Here is a 26,406-nt window from a genome sequence, read left to right on the forward strand (position 1 = left end):
GGCTTCCCCCCGGCATCTGATCGTGCTGGGGAGCAACACAATCTTTGTTGTTTTTCAAAGTGCTTTGAAAACTTGTGAAAATCTCCTTGTGCAAAGATAACAGTGAGTCAAAAAGGAGTGTTCACGTCAGCTCCCTTTTCCACCTCTTAGTTTGTTGTTTAGTCGCACAGTCGAGTCCAACTCTTCGCGACCCCATGGACCAGATCACGCCAGGCCTTCCTGTCTTCCGCCGTCCTCTGAAGTTTGCTCAATTTCATGTTCGTTGCATCTATGACACTGTCTAACCATCTCATCCTTTGCCTTTTTTGACCTTCAATCTTTCCCAGCATCAGGGTCTCCTCCAGTGAGTGCTTCCTTCACATTTGCTGGCCAAAGTATTTGAGCTTCAGTTTTATTAGTTTCTTAGTTTACGTTCCATCAAATAAGCAGGAAAAGATAATAAAGTAGGAAGAGTATTTTCTTGTAGGAACTGAACATAGAAGTAAAATCCAGACTTAGAGATTATAGTGTACAAGTACTAGTTCTTAAACAGATAGGTATAAATGCAAGTCTCAAAAGGTCTTTGTTGAAAATGTGTACATTTTAAAAGGATTTTTAAAAGGAAATGCTCTGTGCATGTTTTTCCTACTGCATCTGTGAAGTGAATCAATTTTTTAAAAATGTCCAAGTCTCAAATTTCCACTGGATAATGGGGATTTCATGTTTTACTATTGTACATATAACTGAGCAAAAAAAGAGACAGTCTTGCATAGTCCTGGGAATTGTTTTATGTCCATATAGTTCAGCAACGGTATATTTGGGCCCACAGAAAATCTGTAGTAAACATTAGCTTTAATATAGCCTGTCCTGAGGGCATGCCCACCAAATGTGATAAATGCCCTCAATTGCCCATGCCAGTATTTTTTCTTAAGAAGTTATTCTTGACTTTTGCAGTGTATTACTATGCAACCTCCAGCTATCTGGAGAATTAGTCACTGTATAGCAATGTATTGAAAACAAGCATATACATAATGTATTTTATGTGAAATTAATGAAATTGCATTTGACTTGTATGTTCATTTAAAAAAATTTTTTGCAACAGGTGGCTAATTCACAACAAGAAGAAGAGGTTTCCATAGAAGTGGTTCCTGTCCCATCCTTTACCTGTGGTTTACCTGGATTAAAGCACTCCACCAATTATAGTGCCCGGGTCCAATGTACAAACGAACTAGGGAGCTCATCTTTTACAAACTGGGTCTATTTTCAGACCTTGGGTTTAGGTAAGAACATAACAGACAATTGCATAGAAACTGCAGAAGATTTTCCCATATTTTATATTCTAATAGTCAAGTTTGGCCTAATATGCAGATACTTAAATCTGTAGACAAGGGCCACACTGACTTAAACCAAATAGTTCTGCAAACTTGGGGAATTCCCCAGGATTACAGAAAAATGTGAAAACCTAAAAACATTACATGGGGGGGGGGCTTAAATCCACCCCCAGATAAAAAAAGCATTGTCTGAACACATGCAACAACTTTGTCCTGGAGAGGAGGTGGCAGTAAAGTCTGGGAACTGCTCCAAGCCCATCTGTGGTGGCAGTGGAGGCCAGGAGCTGCTCCAGGCCTGGAGGCAGCTGTGGAGGCCTGGAACCACACCAGCCTCAGTGACTGGAGGGGCGGGCAGGATTGGAAGGAGCCTGGGCTCAGCGGTCAAGGGAGGGAGGAGGATGTGATTATCCCTCTGAGTCCCACAGGCCCCAAATTGTAATTATACATTTCTGGAGAACAAAACTGTTGAATAGTTCCCCTAGATCCCCAATGAGGGAAAACAGTGCAAGGGACATATAATTATGTGGATGATTCAAACCACGGGCCACTTTGCTTCCTTTATTTCAGTCTAGATTGCAGTTTGCAAGTAACTCATATGAAGGTGGTCATTCTGGTAATCAGGTGAAACTGCCATTTTCACAGTTTGTTACAATAAGGAAGAAAGGGCGTTGGACTCCCTAGGACCCTGAAGAATTCTCTGTAGAACTTACAGAGGGAATTAGTAAACAAAATATCAAGTTTCCATGGAATCTGACTGAGAAAGTTGAGGCCTCATAGACCACAGATGTTTCAGACTTCCATACCTCTAGTAGTTGCTGCTGGGGAGGCTTTCACTTGCTTTCTCTCCTCTCTCTTTTTTGAACACAATATAGACTGTGACTTTTCTCTCTGTACAGCTCCAAATAGTACACCACAAAATGTGCATGTTATCCAGAGAGATTATTGCCTGATTTTGGAATGGGAAACAGTGGCTCCAGAAATGCTTGGAGATGATACCAAGGGGTACAAGTTGGAATGGATTCAAGATAACATAACTCAGGTAATGCAGTAACATAAAAATTGCCTTTGTGGATGAGCAATGTCTATCTAGAACAGCAGTGGCCATCTCAGTGTTACTAGGCAATCATACTGGTCATCCATCTCGCAAAGCCGATGCATGGTCCCCCCACACACACACCTGTGAACTACAAAGATTAACTATAGCAGTGCTGCTGGCAGCAAAGGCTTCAAGGACACTTCGGGAGTTTGACAGCATCCAGTACTCAGAAGCCTGAAATAAGAGTTTCTGGTTAGTGAATAGGCTATGGATAATAGCCCTGTTCTTCACAAATTTGTCTAGCTCTTAAAAAAAAATCTATCTAAAGTACAAAACTTCTAGTTTAAAATCTCAGCGTCAATGGCAGTCAGACTGCCAGAAAACATTTACAGAAGAACAGTGGAACTCAATCTGGTCATCAGCTAGCAATACATCTAATATTTTTAGTATCAGATTTACCTCATTTCAAATATTAAACAGGTGGTATATGACCCCGGCTGTCTTACACAAAATAAATTCAAAGATCACAAATAAATGTTGGAAAAATTGTGGAGCGATAGCAGACTTTGCACATTTTTGGGGGAAATGCCCTCAAAGAAAAACTTACTGGGTTCAAATAGTAAAACAAAACGCATTAATAACTGATATAGACTTACCTTGTACATTGGAATCTATCTTCGTGGAGACATGGCAAACACCTGTAATTTAAAAAGCACAGAAACATTAATAACCCTACTGATGTTGGCAAAAATAACAATTGCACAAAAATGGAAACAAAAATATTCCTACACTAACTTGCTGGAAAAAAAAAATTGGGAATGCTTTATTTATGGGCGCACCTCATATAACTCTTCAGCTTTACAGTCAGAAAAATATAAAAAGTGGCTTCAGGCAGTGTGGTTTCCTATGATTAGTTATTTAGAAAATAGTGAGACTATTCCAAAAAATCCATTATATAGGAACTTATTGTTTTTCTAAAGATGTTCTTTAATGTACGTATATTTTGGAACATTCATAGTAACTATCTTAACTTTTGTGGATTGGCGTGTTGAAACTGTTTATATTCATGCCTGTGACTCTTTTAAGTGCCAAGTGTTGCTGTAAAAATGATGAGAAAAAAATGAATAAAAAATTAAATTAAAAAAAACAACACCCAACTACTGGCCAGCACCACATTTTGTAGAAGTGACTCCCACAAGTTAATTTTGTGAACTGTAAAGAAGAACTTCCCTTGTTTTAAGCCTTTTGCCAAGAAGGATGTTTTTACACATGACACAAATCAGTTTAATTCATTTGATGTGTGAAAACACCCTTCTTGGCAAAAGGCTTATAACAAAGGAAGTTATTGTATAGTGTCAATTTGTGTTTAAATCCATCTACAATGTGAATATAACCTTTATATTGGATAGAACAACTTTTCCATTCTCTCCTGAATTAACTGCATTTACATGTGTCAAAAAAAGCGAGAGAGAGAGAGACTCCAGTGCATGGAGAGAGACTAAAATTTAGTCTCATAAGTGCAAGAGGTATTTGTCAGAGCTACTTGGCCAGTAGATCTTTTGGAACAACGCTGAGAATGGATAATGTGTTGTGAATCAAAGAGAATCAAAGTGAATCAAAGAGAATCATCATATTCTGTCTGTCAGAGGTTGTTCATTGTTGTCTGATTTGCTGAGCAATATCCTGGGCTATCTCTCAAATAACTGGAGATATAAAAATGAAAATTCATTTGGGATGAGAAAGCTAAGAAAAGGTTCTAGATTGACAGCTCTGGAAACAAAAACCCTCTGTTTATATTCTGAAAAAGCCACACACAATACTTACTAATGCTTTTATGTCACGATGGAAGGTGGTGACATATGCTATCCTGCAGCAGTTTCTTCCAGGTCAGGGTCCTATTCAATATGTTCATCAATAAATGGAGGATATTTCCCCCAAAATCCAGATGACACAGAGTTGTGAGGCACTTCAGAAGCTTGGTTCCAATTAATCATTTCCTTAGACCTGTCTTGTACAAGTGCAGATAAACCTGGATTAACCATTAGAAATAAACAGCAATTCTGATAGGTAATGTGTATTGGTACAGTTGATTCCAATCTGATCTCAGGGGCAGAAAAAGAGTTGCTTCAGAAGTATATATGTTCCTTCCTTCTATTTTATTTGGCCTTGTTTCATGTTATGTTGGGGCACCATTATGTCTTGAGCTTCTGTACTATAGCATTAGAAGGGCATATTGGTATTGCTCATGGGATCGCAAAATTGAACAATGCATAGGCAAGAAACTCAAAAAGAAAAATGTAGTCCAGAGAGAAAGCAGATGCAGGCAGAAATGCATTTGTCATGTGGACTGGGAGAAGGTAGACAAGGAAACACAACGAGGACACAAAGGAGGTATCAATATTCCCAGATGTGACTGATATTTTCTGTGTCATATTGTGTGGGTGGGGGGACAGGGAGGAATTGCTCCTCTAGAAGAAAATGTAATGTTATTTTCTTCTAGCGTGAGATGGATGGAGCATAATAGGAGGGTCTCAGTTTATTACTTTCAGCATTCCACAGTTAAGAAGGATATATCTACCCATCAATCTCCAATTTTGATATATATAAGAAGGAGGACCCGCGATACTCGTGGGGGGGGGAGATCCATGCGGAGGAGGTTCCACCAATGGCATGGCCCGTGCGGCTCCTGCCAGGCCCGCCAAGCCTTTCCCCCCCCAGCACCAATGGCGAGGCCCGTGCAGCTCCTGCTGGGCCTGCCAAGCCTTCTCCCTGAACCCTCCGGCACGAATGGCAAGGCCCGCACAACTCCCAGCTGTCAGGCTCGCCAAACTTTCTCCCTCCCTCCCTGTGGTGTCAGCAAGGCCTGAGCAGCCGGTCCGCCAGCCCGCCAAGTCTTCTCCTACCTCCTTCCCCCTCCAGTGGCAGTGCCTCCTCCTTCTACCAGCCCTCCAAGGCTTATCTCCCCACTGCAGCCACCAGCAGCAACGGCGGTGAGCCCTGTGCAGCTCCCAGCCGCTGGGCTTCCCCCCCCCAACAGCAACAACATCCATGGCTCTAGCCACTGCCCCCCCAAACCTTCTCCCCCCCCCCCACCCCCCCCCCACCGCTGCCAGCAACAACGGCAGCAAGCCCTGCACAGCTCCTAACTGCTGGGCCGGTCAGGCCAGGCTCCCCAGCTCCCAGCAACAGCTGCAGCTCCCAGCCATGGCGCGCCAAAGCTTCTCCCTTGCACGCCGCCGCCAACAGTAATGGCTTTGCTACAATGCCTAGTGGTAGTGGTAACACTCTTTTACTTTGGGGGGGGGGATTTAAATATCCCCCGTATAGTTTTTAAAACTTTTCAGATTTTTCTGCACATCTGGGGATTGCCCCAAATGTGCAGGAAAATCTCCCTGCCCCCCAGGTGCCCCCGATGTGTGGATTTAGATATCCGCACACAGGGGGCGCCTTGGCTATTAGATATATAGATATTTCCTTCACTATGTTTCCCCCTGGAATTAAACCCAAACAAATGGTGACCATATAAACTAAGCTTGTTACTCCAGTTTGGTCCTTGCATCTGTTAAACACCTCTATTATGCTGTATGATAATTTGCTGCTTATCCTCTACCTATACATATGGACTGATAACTTCCATTTTAATGTACGTGTGTATGCACACGAAAGGTTATACCTTAAATAAAACTTTGTTGGTCTTAAGGTGCCACTGGACTATGGGCCTGAACTTTATTCTAACAGTTTGTAGTGAGGCAGAATAATTCTTCATCAGCCACTTACAGTCTAGAGACCAGGAGCAGTAAAGGAGATGTTTGCAGAGCAAATTGTTGGAAAATGTAGGAAGGATTCTTTTGATGATAGTAGATTCCAGCATAGTAGAATGCAGTCCTGAGACCAAACCCTGTATAATTTGAGTGCTGATTACAACTTTTGGTTTTTTTGTTTCAGGGGGAGATGGTAGTGCAGGAGACAACAGCTAACCTAACTATGTGGAATCCCCTAAAAGATCTTATCATAAGAGTGTGCATGCTCAACCTGGCTGGTTGTGGACCTTGGAGTGAGCCCTTACTGGTTACAGCCCAAGATTTAATAGGTGAGTTACAAATTCAGTGAGGTTTAACTTTGTTTTTGCACAAGGAAAATGGTTCTTTCCCTGTCAGGACTGCACATGAGCTGAGGAATAGTGACAGCTGCTGGTACCATTGTATGTTTCTGGCCTTGTGCTTCCCAGCGCACACAGCTGCCTTTGTTGTGTGCATTAACTGAAGGAGACAGAAGCCAAATAAGTTCAAGCAATCCACCAGAACCAAAACCAAACCCCCCTCAGCTGTAAATATGATATATTCAAGGGATGTTGCTTTGAACTGGACCTGGCAGGCAAAAAGGAAATGTAATACAAGGCTTTTTTGCCATTGCATATTTTTTGTAACAAGGCCCAAAAAAAAGCTAGGTACAACACTCGGGCTGGTCATAATCAGAGCATTTTGTTTTCTACACTTGCAAAGACTTTTAGAAAGTGATACTGTTCACAAAATGTAAACATAAAGAATCTTGTTAGTGGCTGTAGATAAAGTCACAATAAGCCATTTTTAGTTACTGTCATTATATATGTGCCACTGTCTATGTTCATACTGCATTACAGAGTTAAATAGTCAAGGAGAGAAGAGAGCTGTCTACCCCCAAAATGACTTGCAACATCCCAGTTCCTCCTCACTTGTGTTCCCCAATACTTCCACAGCTCCCGTGTTTTCCCCAAACTCCACACCAGCACCAGTCCCTTCTCACAGAATTGTGTACAAATTGAAGGCAAAGGCAGTCACCTGAATCAAGCAATTACATGTTATTTTCCTCTGGAACCTACAAAAAAAGTTTGTGCTTGCAGAATGTAGCTTTCCTTGCTGTCAAATTCAGGATTTTTCACTTTAGAATGCACATGAAACTACTTATAAAGTCTCCTAAGATCATGAGGAAGGCTCTGTTGAATCAAGCCAAAGGTTCAACATCCTGTTTCTCACAGTGGCCAGTCAGATGCCATCATCGTGTTTCATGGAAAGGAGATTGTAATGTGGCAATTCCAAATGCTTGGTTGTGTGGACATGAAGTGGGAAGGAAAGCATCTGGGATAATCATGCACGCCTATATTTGATAATCACAGGTTGAAGTCAACATGAAAAGAGAGCGATTGGGAATGAACATGGCGGTCCCAACCCTGTTCACAACCAAATGTGCTGGCCCCACCCCCACCCTTTCATAGCTGTTGGAACGTTCAAGCAACTGAACACAGATGGAGGGTGGAACCAGTGCATGCGTTTGCACTCCCCGTCTACATGCACTGGCGTCTTTCTATATATCACTGTCAGGATCCCCTCCTCCCCTGAGAACAGATTCCTCATCTAAGGGGAGTGGGAGGGAAAAGACTACCCCTTTGACCAAGTCCAGCAAGTTCAGGAGACACATAGAAAGGGAAGGACTACTTTCACTAGAGCTACCTGTGTAAAGATCATTGCTGGCTATGATAACTTTCAACCATTCTTGGTCCAGCTACCTGACAGAGACCGCAGCTCCGTCTTGGGGGCAGTTGAATTGCTAAGTGACAAGTCAGCTGGTGGGCCCAGCTGTTTCCTCTTTTAAAGGAGCTGTTTCTTTGTTCAAGCATCCAGAAGATCTAAGCTAGAACTGTCAGGGGTACATATAGGTATGAATGTGAATTCTATGTGTAGATTGCAGTGTGCAGCAATCCATTATATGAGGGAGCCCCCTTCATGTACACACATTGGCACCGGGGTTTTGGCCATTGTGTGACACAGAGTATTGGACTGGATGGGCCATTAGCCTGATCCAACATGGCTTCTCTTATGTTCTTATGTTCTTTAGTTATACACGTGCTGAGATGCTGCAGCCAGTTCTGAGCACACGTTGAATATAATGACTACTGACTACATCTTGAACACTGCATGTTCTGACAAGGGAAACACTAAGAGAAAATGGTTTCCCTTAATTTAAACAAATTGCTTTTCATAAAAAAAGAGAAAAAAATAAAGACAAAAGCAACCCTTCCTTTGTCCTGAGGCTTGTTGTGTTCAGACATCAGCCGCACCTAACATATGTGGCCAAGCCTATAAAAGCTTGAAAGTAAACCTGCGTTAGAGAAAATGCTGACAGCCTAAAATGATAGATCTGTAAAAATAATGACAGTTTGTTGTAGTCCTGAGCTTGGTGGAAAATAAAAGTTGCTTACTTTCCAGAAATAGCTAGCTGGGTACTGAATAGGCATTTTTCTGTGCTTCCTCTGCGTGTGAATAATCTAGGGCAGCTTGTTAGTGTTTCTCAGTGCATGGGTGTGGGTGGGGAATATCATTAACAGTTTTAATGGTTTGATTTGGGGGAATTGCTTTCAAGTTTCACCCTTGGCATGCAAGAAGAATATAGGCAAGCCATACATCCTGTTGCATTCGCCCCATTTAGGGCAAATCCAGAATGTTCCTACTGTTCCCTTCGCTGCTGCTGCTGTACTGTCCAATATTTATTTCATGCCAACTGTGTTTTTAACACCTCTTATAGAAGCATTCTGATTGCTAGGTCACCATGTGATAGGGAAGACCATGTGATTGATAGATAGATAGATTTCTAGTCACTCTGCCACAGTTACTGCTAGAATTACCAGCATGTTCAGTAGGACCACTAGAGTCAGGGTGGAGTAGTGGTTAAAGTATCAGACTAGGATCTGGGAGACCCAAGTTCGAATCCTCATTCTGCCATGGAAGCTTGCTTTGTAACCATGGGCCAGTCACACAGTCTTAGCCTAGCCCACTCACAAGGTTGTGAGGGTAAAATGAAGGAGGTGAGCACAGTGTAAGTGGCTTTGAGACACCACTAGGGAGAAAGGCAGGGAGAAAGGAAGTAAATAAATAATACAAGTGGACAGTTTTGTGTGTGAAGAGAGAAAAAGCAGAAGGAAACCATCAAACTTGAAAAGTGTTCACGTTATTATTTGTTGTGCTGGGTAACAGATAGCCTCTTTTATCCAAATAGCCTTGGAGACCCCCACCACCCCAATACCTGGGTAATCAAAAGTTGAGATCAATGCAGTAATTGTTTGCATGGACCTATGATGTTGGTTCACTAGGGACAGCAAATACCCAGTTTGTAATAATAGGGATTTCTGATAGTCAAGTTCTGGGTATCAAAAGGTTCTATTATAGACCATGTAGCCAGTGTTCTGTGCACCTCGGCATTTAGTCATGCTGACCACATGACCACGGAAAAGTCTTCAGACAGCACTGGCTCTTTGGCTTGGAAACAGACAGGGCCGGCTCAAGGTGTTTCAGTGCCCTAGGTGAAACTAACTCCCCCCCAGGCAAGGCTGCCTTCTGGCGCCCCCCTCACCTTGTTTCCCCCCCCCCGCCGCCGCATGCCTTTCTGGCACTCAAGCCAGGTGCATCAGGTGCGGGGGGAGAGGGGGCTACAAGGCTCTTCGGAGGGCAGCCCTTCTGCTTTTTCTCCCCCCCCCACCCGCTTCCCCCATCTCTTCTTCCCCCCGGGGGACCGGGACTCCACCAGCCGCATGTGCCCTGTCCCCTCACTCCCCGCGGGGGTGGCACCAAGGAGACTCACCGAGGGCGGTGTGGAGGAGTCATCGGAGGAGGAATCGGCGGCGGGTCTGCTCCAGCCCCCTCTATGCACCACGCACGCCTACCTGAGCCGCCCTGCCGCTGGGCCCTTCAGGCGGCGCCATCCTCCTCCTCCCTGCCCTGCAGGCCACCTGCGCCTCAGGACAGGCCCCGATTGCAGCAAGGGGGGGTGCTTCCTCCCTCCTTGCTTTCTTCCCCGCCCACTTCTGGGCGCACTGGGTGCTGGACTCAGGGTGAAAGAGGTGGAGGCGGTGTCCCCCAGTCAGGGACTAGATGCATGCAGGGCTTTTGGGGGGGCGGGGGCAGTTTGGTGCCCCTAAGGGCCAGCCTGCTCTAGGCGAACGCCTAGTTCGCCTAGTAAGCGAGCCAGCCCTGGAAACAGAGATGAGCACCGCCTCCTAGACTTGGATTCAACTGGCTTTTGAGCAAGGGAAACCTTTACCTTTTACTTTAGCCAGAAGAAGCATCTTCTGGAGTAGCACTGAGACAGAACAAGAGATGTGTAACTGCTCTGTTGTCACCATTTGATGCAATCAAGTATGTGGTATAACTCTGTAATACCTTCCATTTAATTCATTGAGAATGTGTCATACCAAGCTTCTCCACCTTTACCAGAAACATAATTACCATTCAGCAATCAGATTTTCTCCTGTCTGAGAAGCAGCTTAGGTCGATTAGCAATTTAGTTTCATACTGTTTACGGAGTAGGTCTCAGACAGCCCAATTATGCCAGCCTAATGTCATTACAATCCTTTGCCCGGCCTGCAGCAGAAGTGAAATGATACCAGTCAGAACTAGAGATAACATAGCAATTCTGACAGCTGCTCCCACAGCATCCCTGGCAGCACCATCACCGCTACTGCCCACTTGCACTCATGATCTCTGACTCCACCCCCATATTAGGCATGCATGGAGTGTAACTGTCAGCACATGGTGATGCCCAAGTAACCCTGGCCATGATGTCACATTAGTCTACCCACTTTCCCATCAAGAAGAGCAGTAGAGAACTCCATTGTGCAATTGGTAGGAAGGCATCAGTTGATACCTACAGACAGAAGATAGTGTTTCTGCATTCTGGGTTTTACTCCTTGACCATCTCAGATGCAAGAGCAGCAGGCTGTATACCACTGGCCTGATGACAATGGAATAACCAGAGCCATAAAGGGAAAGATGAAATGTTACTGCAGTCCTAATAGGCAGCCAGCTCCATAGTCCAACAGTTAAGAGGAGGCCTAGGTGGACTCGTACAGAAGCTGTATGCAAAGTTTTAAAGTTTATTTCTGTTTCCATGTAAAGAGAGTGTGCATTTTACAAGGAGCCACATACACAAGGAAGAAGGATCACTACAATACTGTTCTCACAGGAGGCAGCTATAGGCAGCTCAGTGAGAAAGAATGATGCATTGAGAAGTCCAGGATATGGGCTTTGAGTCTGTCCTGCTCCAAAGGTCATGGGATGAACAGACCAGGCGCCGGGGACCCCGACAGACCCTGTGAGGCCCCCTACACACAACTCACCAGGCAGGACGTGTGCCGGCAGTCTGGGGAGGGGGCCATGAGCGGTGGCCCATCACCCATCATGCTGCGTTGGCCAGGCCCGGAGACAGGCCCGGGGCCCACGGGACAATGACGCGGAGGAGGGGAGGGGCGGCGGCAGCTTCCCCAGCGAGCCAAGAGCAAGCGTGGAGCAGCAGGTGCGATCGCGGGGTGGTGGCAGTGCGGCCCAGAGGCTGCCAGCACAACCGCACTCGCACCTGGGATGCCCCACCAGCATCCAGGTGGATAAAGGAGGGCGTGGCCAAAGTCAGAGGGTGGATGGGTGGTCCTGGGAGCAGGGCGGGGAGATAAAAGGCAGGGTTGGAGAAGGGGCGGGAAAGGAGGCGTGCACTGAGGAGCGGAGTGGGGCTGTGACAGAGAGAAAGACAAGGGACGGCTGCAGCACACTGGCAGAGAGAAGACTCACGGGGTGACGTTAACCCTGTCCCCTGCCTGTCTGAGGCCCCTCACTCCCTCTCCCCTTATGAGAACCTGACGCTCCAAGGACTGTCTCCCCAACCAGAGTCAGGTCGTGAGCACTGACACCACGGCCACTGGGGGCGCCGCACCAGAGCACAAGGGGGAGCCTGACAGAGCCCTGCCCATCCATCCATTTTTATTGCTCATAGACCCATAAGTCATAAGCAAATAGGATATAATACAACATATATACATGCAATACATTACAATTACAGTTACAATTTCACAAAATTGAGTAATTTGGTTACCAAATATATATATTAACTGCCTAAAAGAGTCAATTCATTTAATACCACCCAGGGTTAAAAATAAAAACTTTGCCACTGCCAATGTCACATTTGGATCAGTATCAGCTAAGAGATTAGCTACAAGTTCCTGATTAGTAGCAGGGCTCCATTTTTGAATATACACTGAGATCCATCTGTCATGAGCCATATTGTGTTTTCTGCAATCAATGAAAGAATGCCAAATTGTATCCAAATCACCTGAATTACAATTACAATGTTGTTCTGAACGAGGGGTCCCTAGGAATCTGCCCGCTAGTTCCCCAAGAGGTGAAACATTTAATCTTGCCTTGGAAAACAATATTCTATATTTGGGGATCGTCAAAGATTTACAGTAAGAGGGCAAAGATTCTGGAATCGGAAGACCTTAATAATACAAAGAACAGACCCGTCGAGCTCGGCAACTTGTACTCCATTTATCTAAGCGTAAAACACTAGATTTAATTTGCTCCTCGCAGAAAGGTAGTCTACTTGACTGAAAAATTCAGGGGGAAATCCTAAACTTTGTAATCTGCCATCAACCAATTTCAGCCATGAACTTCGAAAACTGTCCTTAGCTAAAAGGTGCAAATAACATCCCTCTAAGAATAGAGTATTTTTAGCCTAAAGAAAAAAGTTGCCATCCAAGCCTTTGTTTCTAAGGACTGCTCAGCAAATTCCACACAAATAGCTGGACCAGATACACATGAGGAGAGATTAGACAGAGAACAAAGAAAAGAGGTTAAACAGGAGTCTAACTTGTCGTTGACCCTAGTAATAAATAAAGGAGCACCATAGAGTAATTGGGAAACCACTTTTGCGTGATAAGCATGAATGCCAGCAGGTAAAAAGTTACTGCCCGTAGTCCGTAAAAATGTTAAGAGAGCAGATGAATGTATTGATGCCAGCTTCTTAGTGGCAGTAATATGAGTTTTCCAGGACAAATTATAAGGAAAAAGCACACCCAAATAACAAAAGGAATTAACCTGTTCGATCGACTGGCCATTTATTAACCAAGAAAAACGGCGAGGCAGTACACCTTTAGAAAAATCAACTACTTTGGTTTTGGAGTATTTTATGTCCAGTAGGTCCTGAGAGCAGTAAAATGCAAAAGTGTTCATCAAACGTTTCAGCCCAACATATGACCGAGATAACAACATGGCATCGTCAGCATAAAATAAATTTGATATAGGTTTTTGAGACAGGTGGGGAGGATGGAAGGATTCACCAGAAAGGTGGTTTTCAATGTCATTAATATAGAGGTTAAATAAAAAAGGCGCTAATAGGCAGCCCTAACACCTCTATTAATTTTAATCATTTTAGACAGTTGGCCTTTACTCCCACACCTCACCTGTGTGGTGTTGTTTTGGTAAAACTTGTGAATTAGCCAAAGTAGGCGATGATCCATACCAGCTTTTGTAAGCTTTTCCCACAATCTGGCACGAGGAATTGCATAAAAAGCCCTTTTCAAGTCAATGAAGGCAACATATAGTTTACCTCCCGAAGGATTAATATACTTCTCAATCACATGAGCAAGTACTGCACAATGATCAATGTTAGAAGTCTGACTCTTAAAACCAATCTGAGAGGGCATAAGGACTTGTTTCTCTAAGAGCCAAGTCCGTAATTTAATCAATAAATAGGAGGTAAATAATTTGCCCACACAAGAAAGCAGACGAATTGGTCTGTAATTGTCAGGTTTGGAATAATCACCTTTTTAATGTATCGGAACAACTATTGAATTTAACCAGATTTCGGTATGAAGCCAGAATGGCAAATGTTAGAAAAAAAGGGAGCCAAGATCTTACTCCAGCCTGGAATATTACTCTTAAAGAGTTCATTTACTATATAATCAGGGCCAGGTGCTTTGCCAGTTTTAAGCTTGGTAATGAAGCTAGCTATTTCTTTCTCTGTTATTGGAGACCAGGAAGGGAGATTATCTGATAAGCTATGTACACTAGTATCAGCAGGTAAAGTAGTAGAGCCGAAAATCTCTGCAAAATAGTTCTCCCAAACAGTAGGAGAAATATGACAGTGTAATCTAGAGCCGTGATCAAGTTGGAGCATCATGGTTGTTTATAGCCATAATCAATCTATACCAACTTTCTTTCAAAGAGCTTCTTTTTAAAAAACCTAATCAGGTGCTTTAGCTGCCTCTTACGATTGATCAGAGTAGCCAATAAACTCTCAGAGTTCATACACCTGTAGGCTCTGGAAATTCTACATATTTCTTTACGAGCATGATAACAATCTCTGTCGAACCATTTTTTTCCCCTAAAAAGAGGTTGTGGCTTTAGTTGTGTTACCCTTTTAAACAACAAATGGTCAAAAAGGTGAAACACTTACTCCAAAATCACTGTTTGTTTAATAAATGAAGGCTCATTAAAAAGTTGTGACATAAGGCTCTGTCCGAATAAAAGATGGCATAGGCCTCATTTGATTTATTGACATCCCATTGGGCTCTTTTTAAAATCTGACCTGAATTTATTAATCCTACCTCAGGTTCTTGTTCAAGTTTCTCGCCGAAGGGTAGTATTACTTCCAGATGGAGAGGCAGGTGGTCGCTACCCAATGGTTCACCTACCCTAAATTTAGAACAGTAGGGTAGGAGACTAAAAGAGACCGAACAGAAATTGACCACACTACCACCATTTCCATTAATCTTAGTAAATTCTCCCTGATCCCCTAATTTACTGAATCCATTTAAAATATTAAATCCCAGTTTGATGGTGGAGTGAAAAAATATCTTTCCCCTAGTATTTATTTTTTGATCCTTCGAGATTCTGTGTAAGATCAGAAGATCCCACACATCATTGTCAAGTCCATAGATGGAAAAAAGGATGGGTTCATTACTGCTACCTATGCGTGCATTCATGTCCCCAGTTAACAAAGAGAGCACCTTCGAATAGACGTGTAGGATAGAAGAGATTTTACACTCTATATCTTTCCATAGACAAGAATAATCAATATAGATAGACCTGGCAGGATATAAATAGTAAACAAGAACAGGGGATGGGCCTCAAAGTTGAGTTTAACAGTTCCCTAACCCTAACCCTTATGATCTTCTTTACATCAATCTTGATGGCCGGTACCCCCAATAAAAAGGATAAGTGGCACTTGACCTGCCACTTAGAAGACCAAAAAATGGTTTTCCCTCTATATGGAGAGATTTCAAGGAGAACAGTAAAAGGGACATATTTAACAGAATCTAGGTCATCACTCAGATAATCCCTATTTTTGGAGGGCTCCTCCTTGGGTGAACAGATTTTATTTGCATTTGTATTTATCTCAGATTTAGCACACTTGGTATTACAGGTGCAGGAACTGCAATTCTTTGTAATAGAATCCAAACTGCTGAAAACCTTCTGCAGAGTGTCAACAGAAGGGTCTGTGAGGCTAAAATCTGGAGTAAATCTGAGGAGCAAGGATAAGTGCCACTTATCCTTTTTATTTAGCATTAGTATTGTGAGTACCATCAGCAGTATGGTCATCAGCATTAGGCAAAGAAGTATGACTTAAATCCAAAGGTGAATAAAGGCTGTTTTCTTCATGCTCCAAAACATCAAATCTATTAGATTTTGGGAAAGCATCAAAGAAGTCATCTAATTTACTCTGTTTGCTTTGCTTCCGAGAAAAATCTTCTTCTTGGTCACCAAATGGATATCGTCTTTTTTTTACTCATAGTTTGGCTTGAAGCAAAACAAGTTCAGAAATGCAGGTGGCTCCAATTAAGTGAATTTCACCAAGAGAGGGGGAAATGTAGTCTTTGCTCTGGGTATCAGAACAAAACCCACACGACAAAAAGGCTTTAGTAAAAAAATAAAATAAATAAAGTAAATAAAATAAATAAAGTAAACAAGCAGAAAAAGAAATAATAGTGCAGTAACAAACACTGACTAATAGTCCTTATAAGGACCAAGTGCGGAGCTTAACTAGAGTTCATTACTTTAAATATTAAAAATACTTGACTAAGACAAGGCTAAACTAAAATGCTAATAACAGTAAACACCAGTGGAAGATTAAGAGTCCTTGAAATAACCCAAATCAACTCCCACTCTAATAAAACAAACCAAAACCAGAGGGAGATCTAAGAAAAACACAGAGAATTAAAAACTAAATGTTGCGGTTAACTGGCAAGCAGCAAACGCCAAATGCCAAGCTCCCGAAGAGCCAACACAAAATCCCAATCACATAACCAATAAACGAACAATGGACAAACAATAAATAAGCAAATACACATAAACAAAGGGCAGATAAAACGGAGCTCAAATGCAACACAACACTTCCCTCTCAGCTGCAGACTGGAAATCACATCCTTCAGCTATGAATTCTTGAGCCCTGCCCTGGGTAAATGGTGAAGTGACTTCTGCAAAGCCAAAACTACCTTTTAGGGATTTGCTGGGAAGAGTCACATTAGATGCAAAAGGCATTGTACTAATACTCAAATTCATAAGAACATAAGAAGAGCCCTATAGGATCAGACCAGTGGCCCATCTAATCTAGCATCCTGTCCCACACAGCAGTCAACCTGTTGCCCTGGACAGTCAACAAACAAGGCACAGAGGCCAAGGCCTTTCCCTGATGTTGCCTCCCAGTACTGGTAATCGGAGGGCCATTATAATTTCCTAGGAGTCCAGCCAACCCATGCCACCCTCCCCTTCCTACTGTTCCTGGAACTCAGGTAGCACAGCTGTATAGCCAGAACTGAAGCACCTCCATTTCTGGCTGCATAGGTTAGCATACAGAAGTCCCAGGTTCAGTCCTGAGATACAGCATCACAGGAGAAAAAGTTGTGAAAATCTATTCATACTTAACGCAGTGCAGTGATATATCCGATGAAAGAAAGTGGTACAAAGAACAGTGGCCTTGCTAAGGTAGCTGTCTAACTCAGTGAGAGCCAGTATGGTGTAGTGGTTAAGAGTGGCAGACTCTAATCTGGAGAACCGGGTTTGATTCTCCACTCCTCCACATGAAGCCTGCTGGGTGACCTTGGGTCAGTCACAGCTCTCTCAGAACTATCTCATGGGGTGTCTGTTGTGGGGAGAGGAAGGGAGGCCAATTGTAAGCAACTCTGAGACTCCTTTAGGTAGTGAAGAGTGGGGTATAAAAACCAACTACTACTCCTCTTCCTCCTCCATCTTCTTTCTCCTTCTGCTCTTGCCTTTCATTTTGCCCAGCCCCCTTTATTTATTTATACATATTAGTCTACCTGTGCCTTGTGGTCTACAAATCCAAATTAAAACAATACTCAATATGGTAAAACCCTGTTAACACCTCCCCCAAGAAAAGGCTGGCAGCCTAGACCCCATTAAAAGATCTAGCAAATAAAACAGCCTAACAGCGCTTACTGAAAACTTCCGAGGATGGTTCAGTTGTCATCTCCACAAAATGGGAACCACTACTGAAAAGGACCAGGCTTTGGTAGAGGCCAAGTGGGCAACCTTAAGCCATTTTCTGTTTTAAGGAGGCATGTTTGAGGTGCATCTTGCTTTCTCACAGAGGTTTTCTTTTCTATCCAGGAGGACAGAGACAGGCCCGCTATGGCACATCCTGGGTCCCGGTGGTTCTAGGAATTCTTACTGCACTCGTTACAGCTGTTGCCTTGGCACTAATCCTCCTACGGAAAAGAAGAAAAGAAACTCGTTTCGGGTAAATGTCTTCTTTTTATTGGTGAAAATTATTGCCTTGGGATCACTTACATGGATGTATTAATGCAGACCCACTATGTCATGACAGAACTGCCAACGATTGTGTAACTATCTGGAGTGGAAGCGCTGGTGGGTGAGGGGGGTTCTGCTATTTACAAGGCAGTGAAAGGCTGGAGGCAACTGGTGGTGGGTGGAACAGGGAGTCTGAACAAGGAGAGGAACGGTGATGAGAACATCTTTTCAGACCAGTGTGACCTGAAAGGACCTGGCTACCACAGTTTGTCATTATAACCAAGAAGGAAGGAAAACAAGGAGGATGAGGAGCTGGGGGGGGAGGCACAGGCAAGTAGAGGCAGGAGTGTGGGCATGTGTTGTCCCCACATCTCTTGTTGGCACAGGCTCACTACTCCCCACTTCACTTCTGAGACACTGCAGGAGCCCAAGACAGGGAGCTCTGCCCAGGAACATCATGCTTTCCTTATAGCCACACCAAGTGAAAATACCTACCAGTGTATGGCAGCTCTATACCACTGTGCCCGTATTAAGCAAATGTAAGTGTGTACTGTGCGATATTGTACCTTTTTGTAAATGAATATTTCCTTGATGAGACTATTTTGTTTCTTTTCTGCATTCTAGTCATGCTTTTGGCAGCGTGGTGGGAGGGGATCCTGTGGTCCACTTCAGAGCAGTGAGATCTTTCAACAGAGAAGGCCCTGAGCTTATTGAAGCAACATGTATGTCAAATGTTCCGAGCGACTCTTTCACACAGATCCCATTCATCAGTATTCATGGAGTTTATGTCAAATGAAGCTTTCCGTTCCAAGTGCCATGTTCCACCATCCCCCCCCCTCACGAATTTTTCTCATGCTTTTGATCGAGCTCTGCACACCTTTTATACAGACAAAGACAAAAAGCTGTCCGCAGGACTGAATAATCTTTTGGATAATATTTACAAGTGTCTTGGCTGGAACAATTTTAGAATTGTTTTAATTCAAATTAGTCACGTTTTATTGTAAATTATGTATTGATTTTATGTAAGCTGCCCTGAGCTGGCTTTAGCTGGGAGGGTGGGGTAAAAACAACAACAACAAACAAATAAATAAATAAATAAATAATAAACTGACCCTTTGAAGTGTAACTGGAGTCCCAGTACCCACATTACATCACGTCGTAGATGACAAATTAAACATTGCTGGGTTGGGGTGCTTGTAAGGACGCTCTTTCATTCTGCTTCCCTCCAGCCCAATCCTAACCATGATTATTTGGAAATAAAATGGCAATCCAAGGCACCCTTCTTTGGAAGTAAACCCCTCTGTCCATGGCAGGTCTTATTTCTGGGTAAGCTTGCGTAGCATCAGGCAAGCCATCTTATTGATTTCAGTGGGACTTACTTCCAAAGAAGTATGCTCAAGATTGCAGGCCTGGATTCATCAACTGCTGAATGTTCCCCTAGTCATTCCCTCTGCTGGGCTCAGCCAAGTGCCTCCTTCCCCAAACCAGGCTTGGCCAGGTGCCTCCTTCCCTACGCTGCCTGGGGTGAGAGTCACCCCTTGCTTAGAGCTGGGAAGGCCCCCAGGACATCAGCTCACTGGGACTTTCCCCAGTAGCCTTAATGGCCAGTCCACCCTTGCTTGCAGGTACTGATATTTAGAATCAGGTTGTGCGTTTTCCATACACTTTGTCATATGTAACCTCAGTTATGGCTAGGAATAAATACTGGGATTTTATATGTGGTAGCAGCTGTGCTCACTGAGATTCTGCCCCTCTTTCTGATTTCATTTCTCTAGTGGATAGTATAGGAATCAGTGATGACTTGAAGACCAAACTGAAGGATGTCCTGATCCAGGAGCAGCAGTTTACTTTGGGGAGAATGCTAGGCAAAGGTGAGTGTGAACCAAAGTCTGGCTAAAATATGTGCATTCTGGTTAAGGTTTACAGCACAGTCCAGTTCCAGTGGAGTAGGTATTCTAGCCTGTTGTTACCAAAACAAAAAGGATCCTTGTGGTACCTTAAAGACTAAAAGGTTTATTGATGGTTGACTTTCATCAGTTCTAGCCAACAAAAGCTTTTTCTCCAATAAATGTGTCTGTCTTTAAGGCACTACAAAGCTCCAGAACAGAATGCAGAGCTAGCTGTACTTAAACACATTGATTATGATGAGCATGTGCATGCCTACTACATAGGATGGGGTTGTTAGTCTTCAAAAATCAGTGCATTTTTAGAATGAACCTCAATATTGCTGGTATCTGTAGTTTAGTTGTGCCGTAAGCACCTTTTCTGCATATGGCCCATTCAACACTTTTACAAGAACTGTGTAAATGTGTAGGTGGTAACTCAAGTCAGTGTTGTTATAAGAATTCCGAAGGTGGTGAAGAACCCAAAAAGAAGGGAAAGATACAGGGAAAATTGCAGATTTTGAGGAATTTAGGGCAGAGAGTACAATGTATGGTGCTTAAACAAACCAAACATAAGCAAAGAGTGGAGCTTTGAGAAAAAGGGAATTAGACCTGTGGAGATCTTAGGAGGAGGAAACCAGAGGAAGGGCTACTACTATAGCTTCCTGTTAATAGCTCCTGCCCATGTCCTCTCGTTTCTGTACACCATTAACCACTAAAGAACAAAGGGCATAATCCAGTAGGAATGAAGTATTTTTAATGCTTAATTCCATTTATTAAAAATGTATAATATACAATCATGTAACCAACATCCAACAGTAGGGGGGGAAAGTCTCCTTGACAACCCAGTGGGAAGTAACAGAAGTGATTAAATTAATAAAAATAATCTTTCGAAAAAGCCATTATAATTTACATGAATGATCCATTACAGTCAAACTAAAATTTAAATCTAACCCCCCTAGAATATCAAGGTAATCAAATCTTGACTCATCTATAATTGAGGGGGGACAGTGACGCACTTTTTAGCTTTGCTTTGGCTGGATCATGCCTTCAGTTCCTGTTTCTGCATATTTAAAGTTCCTGTAGATTTTCAGTCCCAGTATGATGTGGTTTATGCATATAACTTCCAACAAGGCCGGAGGGGGCACCTTATATCAGAAGAGGCTGTGGGAGGTAGTAGCTTCCCAACTTCCTCTTTGTCTACCTAACAACTCCACCTTTGATGGTCCCTGAGATCAAAGGTCACATGTCCTATGGTTGACCTGTAATCTGTTTCCATCTTTTGCTTCCTAACTAGGGGAGTTTGGGTCCGTAAGAGAGGGTCAGCTGAAACTGCCTGATGGCTCTCTCCAGAAGGTTGCGGTGAAAATGCTGAAAGGTGATTAAGATCTGGATGACTCGTTGTGCCTCCAGTGCTTCCCTGTGCCTATGACCAATGTTCCCTCTAAGCTGAGTTAGTGTGAGCCAGCTCACAGTTTTTTAGCCTCTAGCTCACACATTTTTGTCTTAGCTCAGGAAGGATGGCTCCATAGCAAACTAATTCATGCAGCAGCCAAATCATTTGCTCACAACTTTAATGCTGGTAGCTCACAAAGTAGAATTTCCGCTCACAAGACCCCAAAGCTTAGAGGGAACATTGCCTATGACCACTTCTTTACCAAGCAAAACTGTTTGACATACTTCTGTTTCCTCTCCTTTCCTCCCTCTCTTTAAGTCATCTTTTGACTCTGTGTGCCTTCTGCAGTAAAAGCCATTCTGTCCTTGAGTCTTTGCACTGTGCTCTAAAATGCTGCAGTGACCACCAAAGAGGATTCCACCGAAACAGTACCAGGAATCTGTATCTTAATAAAGTGCTGAGGACTTTTCCTTGCAGCAGTAGAAACTGTGCATATGTAAGCAGGTTCAGGATATCACCCTAATGTTGAAATCCTTCCTGTTAACATCACTGGGAGTTTTGATAATTCCTTTAAGAGTAAAACTGCACCATCACTTACATCTCCAATTAATGGGAGTCACAATCTCCAAAGCACAGCTGGTAATATTAAACAGAACTCTTGTAAATTAGAATGTCTGATCAACTGATTTGTACATTTTGGTATGAATCATATATTGCCAAAGCTGTAGATTAAATTGATTCCAATCATGCCTTACCAGTTTGGTGGTAAGTTCTTTACTGGCATTTTCTGTTCATTAAAGTAGTTATTTTCCATTCCATTGAAAGCAGTGACTTCTGTGACTGGCAAGAGTAACCCTGGGGAAAGACGTTATTCATCTCTAGCCCTTCTATATGACAAGAATGAATTTGTGACATTTCTCTAGTGCCTGAGGACATCTCCCTGAAGTAATGTGTAGTCATCTCATCTGGAAGATGGATGAACAGACAGGATATGTTTCCTAGTGACGTTTCCATATGTGCCTGTACACTTCTCTGTATACAAACGTTTGGCGATGAGAATGCCCTGTGCTACTTGCAGTGCTGTCCCGTGCATGTTTTCTTTTAAATCAGCCTCACTGAGCTCAAAAGGAAGCCTCAATTCTCCTTCCCTATATTTCAGCGGACATATTCACTTCAAGTGACATTGAGGAATTTCTGAAGGAAGCTGCCTGCATGAAGGAGTTTAACCATCCCCATGTGACTAAACTGATTGGTGAGTGCTTTTGGATGATGCATTTACTTTTGCAGGAGAGGATGGCCAACAGCACCTATTTCACAGTTCCTTTGAATCTCATAGTGCTAGGTTAGAAACCAGCAGTGTGCTTTTGGCCTGTTTAAGATGTTAGGCTTTTTTGTGCATTTATACACATTCACAGTAACCTATTTTTCCTCTTCATCTCAAATTTCTGCAGTGTATTGATTCTCAGAGTTATGTCAGACTGAGAGTGTAGTGGATAAACAGGCTACGAGAGGGAACCTCCTTAATCAGCCTTTCTTGCTGCTTCAGACTGATTGTTCGTACAATTGGGCAAAAAAGTTGCATTTTGAATTTACCAAAAAAGGCACTGAGGAATATAGAGCAATGAAAAAAATGTCCCTGTCCCCCCCCCCCCGATTTATTTCAATTTGAGAATCAGCCTCCTTAGAGGTTGCTTATGTGACAAATACAGGAGGGATCCCTTGCCCAAAACTCAGTGCTTACTGTTCCTGATGAAGTAAATGAGAATTTCTGTCACTGGACGCAAAAAGTGGATCAGGCCTTTATACCTGGTTTAGAGATTCTGCCCTTCAAATACGCATGAGAATATTTTCAGCATGTTGTGAAGAGGAGAGTATGATAGGACAGATCAAGACTGGTGCTGCTTGCTAATTGCTTTTTTTCTTTTCTACTCTTTCCTATCAGGAGTCAGCTTGCGCAATCGGCCCAAAGGCCGGCTTCCCATCCCAATGGTTATCCTGCCCTTCATGAAGCATGGAGACCTTCACTCTTTTCTACTGATGTCCCGAATTGGAGATAATCCTTTTGTAAGCAATTCTCTTACCAACACCCTAAAGGAAGAATAGATTATAAGATCACATTTTGGGTCGAAGCTTTTGTTTCTCCTGTGTACACCATATCTCATTGTTTGGGGCAAATAGGGCAAAAATTATTTTGGCCTGTATTCAGTTCCACAGTCCTACTAACTGCTGTCAACAAAAGACATTTGTGGTCTGCTCTGACCATCTAAATAAGTTTATTTGGCTTGGATCCTATGACATTTTCCCTCTCATGCTTTTCTCCGGCTACTGCGGAGCGCTAACTTCCTCTGCCACTATCCCTTCTGTCTCTGCAGCAGCTTGAGAGAACACAAGAGGAACAATGTCATAGCAGCCAAGCCATTCTATGTGTAGTAGCTATAGTCCACAAGAATGAAAAGTTAGACACTTGAATCTCAGAAGGGCTTTATTGTGCGTTGTTTGCTATGATACTCTGGTAACACATTGCTTTCATTGGCCTTTATTTTTTGCCAAACCTTTGAATCTTGGGTAACATGGTTCCAGTAGGGTTCCCAGTAAAGGTAAAGGTTCCCTTGCTTGAAAGCCAGTCGAATCCGACTCTAGGGTTGCGGTGCTCATCTCCGTTTCAAAGCCGAAGAGCCAGCGCTGTCCAAAGATGTTTCCGTGGTCATGTGGCCGGCATGACTAAACACCAAGGCGCACGGAACGCTGTTACCTTCCCACTGAAGTGGTACCTATTTGTCTACTTGCAGTTTCTTGCTTTCGAACTGCTAGGTTGGCAGGAGCTGGAACTAGAGACGGGAGCTCACTCCATCATGCGGCACACTCGGGTCTCGAACTGCTGAACTACTGACCTTCCACAGCCTGCAGTTCAGCGTCTTAACCACTTGAGCCACCGCAGCTCCATAGGGTTCCCAGTATTAACATCAAATATTTCTGTCAACATGATTAGACCATTAAAATGGCTTTGTTCTCATATGCAAGTGTTCAGTCTTTGATGGAGTAATAGTCCAGGCTATGCACCAAGAATACTTAGAAGAACAAAGAAGGAGAATTTCCTTTGCAACTTGCTAGATCACTGAATATCAGGTGACAGTCTTTGGTTAATGTTCCAGTGTATGGACATACTACTAGTTCCTTGACTGATTCCTCTTTATATGATAAGATATGGCAAGTGGAATCAAGAAGCTATGTGTTTTTTTACTGTCTTCTTTCTCCCTCTCGAGAGCCAATCTGCATGACCATATGATGGAGCTATTATTAGACTATATCACTTCAGACTAGAATGGGGAGAGCTGTAAGTTCCATCTTTTCTCCCTGGAACTTGGGCATAGTGTACAGGGTCCTCTGCCAGGATGTACACAAGGTGACTTTGGGCCAGTCACTAAGCCTAGCTCCCAGGGTTATTGTGAAGTTAAAATGGAGGATAAGAGAACCATGTATGCCACCTTGAGCTCCTTGAAGGAAGAGCAGGCTAAAATGTAATTTTAAAATTCCCCATAAGGGGGAAAAAAAACTTCCCTGTGTAAAGAAACCAAATCTGAAGGAATTGCTCTAGCTTAGCCATCAAAAATGCTCATTTTCTATGGGAGTTGTTTATGGCTATGCTTATATAGTTAGTGTGGTTCTTGGCCACAAGCACTCCCTTCATCTAGAACACATGAAATTTCCAAAAGAAATTGCAAGTAAGCAGTGCCAGTACTCCCCATATCCTGATTTTCTGCGCACACTCTTGGTGACAGAATGAAATTGCTGATGCTGCAGTGTGGCTGGCCATTAAGGTGCCTACATCATTGAACAACCAACCCTAGCTCTGCTAATTGCTTTTCACCATCTCCAGAGTAGATAATGGCCCAAATGCCTATGGCAGAATTTTAGTCATTTTTCCAATAACCTGACACTAATTGTGTGTCTCTTCTGCAGAACCTGCCTCTTCAGACTCTTTTAAAGTTCATGATCGATATTGCCAGTGGCATGGAGTACCTGAGCTCCAAAAACTTCATTCACAGAGACTTAGCTGCTCGAAACTGCATGTAAGTCGATATCCTTCTAGGTTAACTAAAGCATTTGCAGAGATTTAAAAAAACTGAGAAGGTGGACTGAGACATCTCAAAATCTGAAGGGTTAGGGTGAACAACACTTGTCTCCCTCAGGTGGGTAATGGAGAAGCTTTGCATACTCTTAAAAAATTGCAGAAGAGTCAAGTGACATTCCTCTCCCCTAGTACATATGCTACAGAAAAATTGCATTTTCTCAGCACTCAACTCCTTGCAGTCACAAGCCTCATAGGTTTGCTTTGGATGTTATGCAGTCTTATAACAGTAGTTTCACAGGCCCCTCAGCCTCTTTGACGGCTAAATGCTGGAGAATTGAGGCTTCCCTCCGCCTTGACGGTCCTGCCGCTGTGTGGCCTCGGGCACAAGCTGATTCGACTGGGACAAGCGCTGGAGATCGAGCGGAATATCGATTACTGTGAGCGAGGTCAGAGAAATGACCGACAATGAACATGAGTTCAAAGTAAGCGGAATATTTTAAAAGCAAACTACCCCCCTCGTGGGAAAAGCGGAGCGCAAAGAGGGACGCCTCTTATGCGAACAGATAGATAAGCATAACGAAGGGGGCAGGGGGGAATCAAGCAGCGATTTTGTTTTGAGAGACTTACTTGAGCGCTGACATCAGGGTGACGATTTTTCGAGTCTGTGAGAAGCGGTTTGAAATTGTAACCAATCATATAAAATGGTGGCCTCGCAAAGAAAGTTTAAAGCGAAACCAGCGGGTAGTCAGAGCCCAAAACCAGAAGAGGGAGCAGACGTCATGAAAATGTAAGTGGATATGCTCAAGCCGGTGATGGAGCAACTCGATGGTATTAACCAGCAACTGACTTCGCTGAATCAAAACTTCGCATCCCAGCAGCTCCAACTGGCAGAAACGGCAAAGAAGGTGGAGCATACAACTGAGAGAATTAAAGAGATAGACACCACAAACAAGAAAATGAAGAAAAGAATGGGGGAAGTTGAAGCAAAACCACACTTCCAAGAAAACTGTTTGTTACAGCTACAAATGGAAAAAGCCAACATGATTCTCAGATTCCAGGGAGTTCCTGAATCGGCGAAAGAGGATCTGAGGAAGTTGCTCAGCAAGATCATTGCTCCAGCAATAGGCTCAACAGCGGATGAAG

At 43.3% G+C, this 26,406-nt stretch overlaps 1 protein-coding gene across 2 annotated transcripts in view; it reads left to right on the forward strand.

The window, feature by feature from the left end:
- Positions 1–26,406, forward strand: part of TYRO3 (TYRO3 protein tyrosine kinase) — a 94,060-nt gene that overhangs the window by 48,114 nt on the left and 19,540 nt on the right. For both annotated transcript variants that reach the window (XM_015429522.1, XM_015429523.1), the window contains exons 7-16: positions 1,082–1,259; positions 2,207–2,349; positions 6,292–6,436; positions 17,772–17,901; positions 18,537–18,634; positions 19,688–19,783; positions 21,093–21,173; positions 22,351–22,443; positions 23,134–23,255; positions 25,152–25,261. In XM_015429522.1, coding sequence (XP_015285008.1) covers positions 1,082–1,259; positions 2,207–2,349; positions 6,292–6,436; positions 17,772–17,901; positions 18,537–18,634; positions 19,688–19,783; positions 21,093–21,173; positions 22,351–22,443; positions 23,134–23,255; positions 25,152–25,261 — 1,196 coding nt within the window. The remainder of the gene's footprint in view (positions 1–1,081; positions 1,260–2,206; positions 2,350–6,291; positions 6,437–17,771; positions 17,902–18,536; positions 18,635–19,687; positions 19,784–21,092; positions 21,174–22,350; positions 22,444–23,133; positions 23,256–25,151; positions 25,262–26,406) is intronic.

The sequence above is a fragment of the Gekko japonicus genome, unplaced genomic scaffold (genome assembly GCF_001447785.1).
Source record: "Gekko japonicus isolate JY-2015 unplaced genomic scaffold, Gekko_japonicus_V1.1 scaffold251, whole genome shotgun sequence".
Taxonomy (NCBI): Eukaryota; Metazoa; Chordata; class Lepidosauria; order Squamata; family Gekkonidae; genus Gekko; species Gekko japonicus.